Raw genomic sequence first — 4,732 nt, forward strand, 5'->3', positions numbered from 1 at the left:
AAAAAACGGACATTGCGATATTTATTTCCCCTGCGATATATATTGTGTTTTTTTTAACTACCGTAATTTTCGGACTATAAGCCGCACCTGAATATAAGCCGCAGCAGCGGCATACCACTCTCGGTTCCNTTCCAGATGGCAGATGTTGCTTTTCTTTTTGGAAGTAAATCTTCATTCTCTCCGGTATTGTCCTCCTGTGCCTCGCTCATTTTTTACCGGTGTTTTGATGGTCTGCAAACTAGCGGGGCGGGGCCTGCTGTGATCTGATCAAGAATGATTGTGATTGGTGGTTTGTTGTGCATGCAGAGCCTGCATGTCACTCACTCAAGTACCCCTGACATGAGAGCCGCGTAAGTTTTCCTTTTGTAGCAAGCAGCAAAATAATTGTAACATGACGTGTTTGAGTTAATTTACCTATTTAATATCACACGTCCTAAAGAAAAAAAAAAAAGATTATTAAAAAAAATTATTAAAATCGCACGTCCCTGCGATGTGAATATCGCGCATGCGCATATCGCGGTTATCGCCATGACACGATATATCGTTCAGCCCTAGCATACATATATTAAAATGCTGGTAGTTATTAAAGCTTCACATGAGCTGTCTGATAAAGAAGATATATTACCTTGAGATTATAGAAATGTGTGCTATAATGGGGTAACTTACTTATTAATGGTCCTGGTTGTATCGGGTCACAACTGCCTTAGGACTTTATTAGATTCACAGGATTTTTTGCAGGACTGTGATTAAGTATAGGATTTTTCATTTTCATTGGATAAGGCCAAAAACAGACATTCCTGTCTAGTTATTTTATTTACAAATATCCTGTTTGATTTAGTTGAATGAAAATGTATTTTACCAAGATACAAGTTGATGTTGTGATTTGCAATAACCCATATCTGTTATCAATATGACCCACTATGATGCATGACTATAGAATGGTATCTTAAGGGGGTCACATTTCTTGTCGATTCACATTTGTTATGTAGTGTTCCCCAAAGTCATGACACCAGCATGGCACACAAGAAAGCACTGTTGCTTGTATTTGAAAGAGAGATAAAGGAAAGAAGGGGGGACATTTCTTCTGTATTTCGAACATAAGAGAGTCGGGGAACTAAAGCAATAACTCGGTCTCAATGCTACACCTTCTACCTGCTGAGCTGCCAGGGCCCTCGGGTGTTTTCATTATGTGCCTTTATACTTTTTACTTCTCACATGTATCCACATTAAACACCCTCACAGCGTCACACTGAGGATGACGGATGATGCTTGGCATTGCCCGAGATGTGTGAACAAGACTGAGAGAAATCACAGCAAGCTAACACAACACTGTCTGTGTTTCCTGTGAGACACTAGCTCTAACTGAGATATGTCTCTAGTCCAATAGGGTGCACACATACAAAAGTAGTAAAACTGTCAACTAAGGCGACTCTGAGGGGATCATTTCTTATTAGTCACAAAACATCTGCACATTTTTGAATACATCCTTTGGTATTTAATGAAAATTCTAGCTACATTAAATCTAAAATGATACTGTCACTTTAGTTCTCAGTTTCTAAGGTCCTGTAATTTTTTTCTGAACGGGTCAAAAGGGAGAGTTGGTCTGCATGAGCTACCTCAGATTAGTTACAATGTGATGGATATAGCCTGGAAAACAAGATAACAAATATTAAATGTACAAATGAAAATGCCAGGGGATTGAATCCACTTTGTGTAGGAGGAAGAATGAAAAACGTCTTGAAGCTGAAGGTCTCTTTTCTTGCATGAAGTCAGTCGGGAAGGGCTTTGTTTTTCAGCCAAGTGGAAAATTGGATTTTCTCACTTTAAGACAAAATGGCAGCACACCTCCAGCTCCTCTCAGTGGGACCCGATTTAATTCACTCAGAGTCCCAGTCTCTATATTTAGGGTCTGGACATGTGACTGAACTGCTGGTTTTGTCACAGACAACTACACTAAGTAGTCAGAGGCAGTTGGGGGAAAAATAAATGTTGAACAGGAGGTATTTATCATTTCTGCTCTGTGGACACTTTCAACCTAAAAGCATAATATTTTCAATCATGCAACAAAAATACGAGCTGAGAAAATGTCCAGTGCAATAATCATGTGGAAAAGTTTAATAATAACACATGTAAATGCATCACACGACTAATAGCTGTTAATTGTTCCTCTCAGGAGACGCAGGAGGACGACCAGGTGTCCCATCAGTCGTCCACCAGCCGTCTGTCCAGGTCTCCTCTGAAAGGGGTGAAGAAGGTGAAGATCATGCAGTGCAAAGTCACCATGCTGGACGGCTCCGACTTCTCAGTCAACGTGGAGGTGAGAGGAAGCATAACACATATTTGTTTTATTGAATGATATGTAGTACGAACCGTGTACAACTTCACACGCATACATTGATTCATTTAGGTTTACACACATTTTAATAAACTTCAAACACACTTTTATTTAAATACATAAGCTAAAGACTCCATTCCTGCGGGGAACTTACTTGATATGTACTTTGTTTATATTTATTCATTTATTTGGGTTATTTATTTCAGAGTTAACTTTTTAAGATTTAAGATGAATATTTTGCAAGAGGGTCGTAAATGCTTAATCTGTGTTAACTGATATACAAACGCATTGAACTTGAGATTAAAGCTGAAAATGTTCTTGAATCATTATTACATTATCTATGTAATGTCTTGTCTTTTATCTGGACCCTGAGTCTGTAATAAAGTTTCATCAATCAGTTAGAGTATTTTTAAGAATAAAAGGTTACATCTTATTAAATGTTTCTTTGGTCCTACGTGACATTAAACTGAATATCTTAAAAATATATAATTTTGGGCTTTGGGAAACACTAATTGACATTTTTTCACCATTTTAGAAAATGTGATACACCAAACAACACTTTTTTTAATCGAGACAGTACTGGACAGGTGAATCGACAGTTAAATGAATCATTTGTTGCAGCGATACTTGTGAGAAATGAAATGTTATGCAGCATACTTGGCCTTTCCAATTGCCTTGCAGGAATGCCGCAGCAATCCATCAGTCTGTAAATTAGACTTTGAATGAAATGTTAATGATTGTTTCATCCATTTTAATTTAAAAGACATTATTCTTTCATTACCTGGAATGTTGGTAGTTCGATCCAGTCCATTTAACCGCGACCATTAAGGTGAGCTTTGTGTAATGGGATAGAAGAAGGCTACAGATATAATGTGCAAAGGGCAAATTCACCTTTTTTTTCAGGATGAAACAAATTTTAAATTGGCCTCTTTATTCACTTTTCTAATTTCAGTGGCAGTTTGGCTTTTTTATTCAAAAATCTGAAGGCATACTTATTTACTTATTATGCTCCGTGACCACAAAGTTAAAACATAAGCACCTTTCTTTGCAAAAAGGGTGAAGGAGTCCATGGAAAAGTACATTTTCGATAAACACTAAAAGATATTAAAATGATGTTTTGACAGATGACCAGAACTTTTGATTTCAGCATTAAATATGAAGGTGTCCCACAAAGACCCTGCCATAAGGAGCTAAACAGCTAACAGCGTTCTCCTTCTGCTGCTCGCGTCACTTCTGTGTGTATCAGTCTTATGATACCAGGCCTGTTGAATTCAAATAGAACACAAATCTGCTATTTTGACCGCCCTTCTTAGAAGTAGGGATTTAATGGATTTCACTGCAAATTTGCTTTGTGCCTAATTGCTTTGTGGGATTTGTTTTCCCTCCAAAGCTTCTCTGTGTAGTCTTGAGAAAAAAAAAGTATTCCTATAACGTTTCTGAAATGTTTAGTTCTTACTTCAAAGCTCATCCGCAATCCAGAAATAAACCCTATGAGGAACAGGAATAATCAGTGGAAAAACATGTGTCTTTGTTTTGTAAATGTATAGCGCCCAACACCGCCACCCCAGCTGTGTGGCTTTTATCCTTAAGTGGTACAAATTAAATATGGAAATGGGGTGAGTTGCAGAACGAAGAATTGGAGCATGTTAATCACGATGTGTTAAAATCAGAGAGGAGGGTCAAGTGTTTGATGGATTTGTTATTTTCTGGCCAATGTAACAAACGACCAAGAAAGGTACGAATGTCACTAGGCAGCCAGTGTGCTATTTTAAAGGGTTCTTATTGGGGTGCTCTATAGGTTTCTGTGCATGTAAATGGTCGGGAAGGCTAAAATCACAGAGCTTCTTTACTCCCACACACTCCCCCCTTGCCTGGAATGCCTCCTTTGGACTTTTTGGTTTACTTCTGTAACAGTCACATGACTATGTAACACTCACACCTCTGTTGGCTAGCGCTCTAAGGAATTGTATTATCATAGCCAACTAACCAGAGCAGACTGGGCTCTGGTTTCAGACAGTCCGTTTCTCAATGTCGAGTAAACCTGCTGCAGAGCCACTTTTTCAAGTATACTACGTCATCGAGTGACGCCGAATGCAGGGCATTTAAACAGTCCTTCGGCGCCACTCGATGACGTAGTATACTTGAGAAACGACAAGAGAGTTGGGACCTGCATGAGGCACAGGAAGCCGGCAGCCAATGGCGTCCGGGCAACGGCACAGCTGAATATGCATAATACTTTTTTATTCTTTTTATACATAATAGACGCAGACACACACACAGAAAGGTTAATGGGCAGAGAGGAGGCGGCGGCCGTAACTTTCAGATAATAATGAAATTATGGCAAACTATTTACCATTGTCCACCCTGTCAACAAGCCTTCCCATGACAGGGTGGACA

At 39.0% G+C, this 4,732-nt stretch overlaps 1 protein-coding gene across 4 annotated transcripts in view; it reads left to right on the top strand.

Annotated features, from left to right (window-relative positions):
• The window catches only part of epb41l3b (erythrocyte membrane protein band 4.1-like 3b), a 43,751-nt gene that overhangs the window by 12,656 nt on the left and 26,363 nt on the right, over positions 1 to 4,732 (top strand). For all 4 annotated transcript variants that reach the window (XM_010773808.1, XM_010773809.1, XM_010773810.1 and 1 more), the window contains exon 3: positions 2,174 to 2,317. In XM_010773808.1, coding sequence (XP_010772110.1) covers positions 2,174 to 2,317 — 144 coding nt within the window. The remainder of the gene's footprint in view (positions 1 to 2,173; positions 2,318 to 4,732) is intronic.

This window comes from Notothenia coriiceps, unplaced genomic scaffold (genome assembly GCF_000735185.1).
Source record: "Notothenia coriiceps isolate Sejong01 unplaced genomic scaffold, NC01 NC01_scaffold00012974, whole genome shotgun sequence".
Taxonomy (NCBI): Eukaryota; Metazoa; Chordata; class Actinopteri; order Perciformes; family Nototheniidae; genus Notothenia; species Notothenia coriiceps.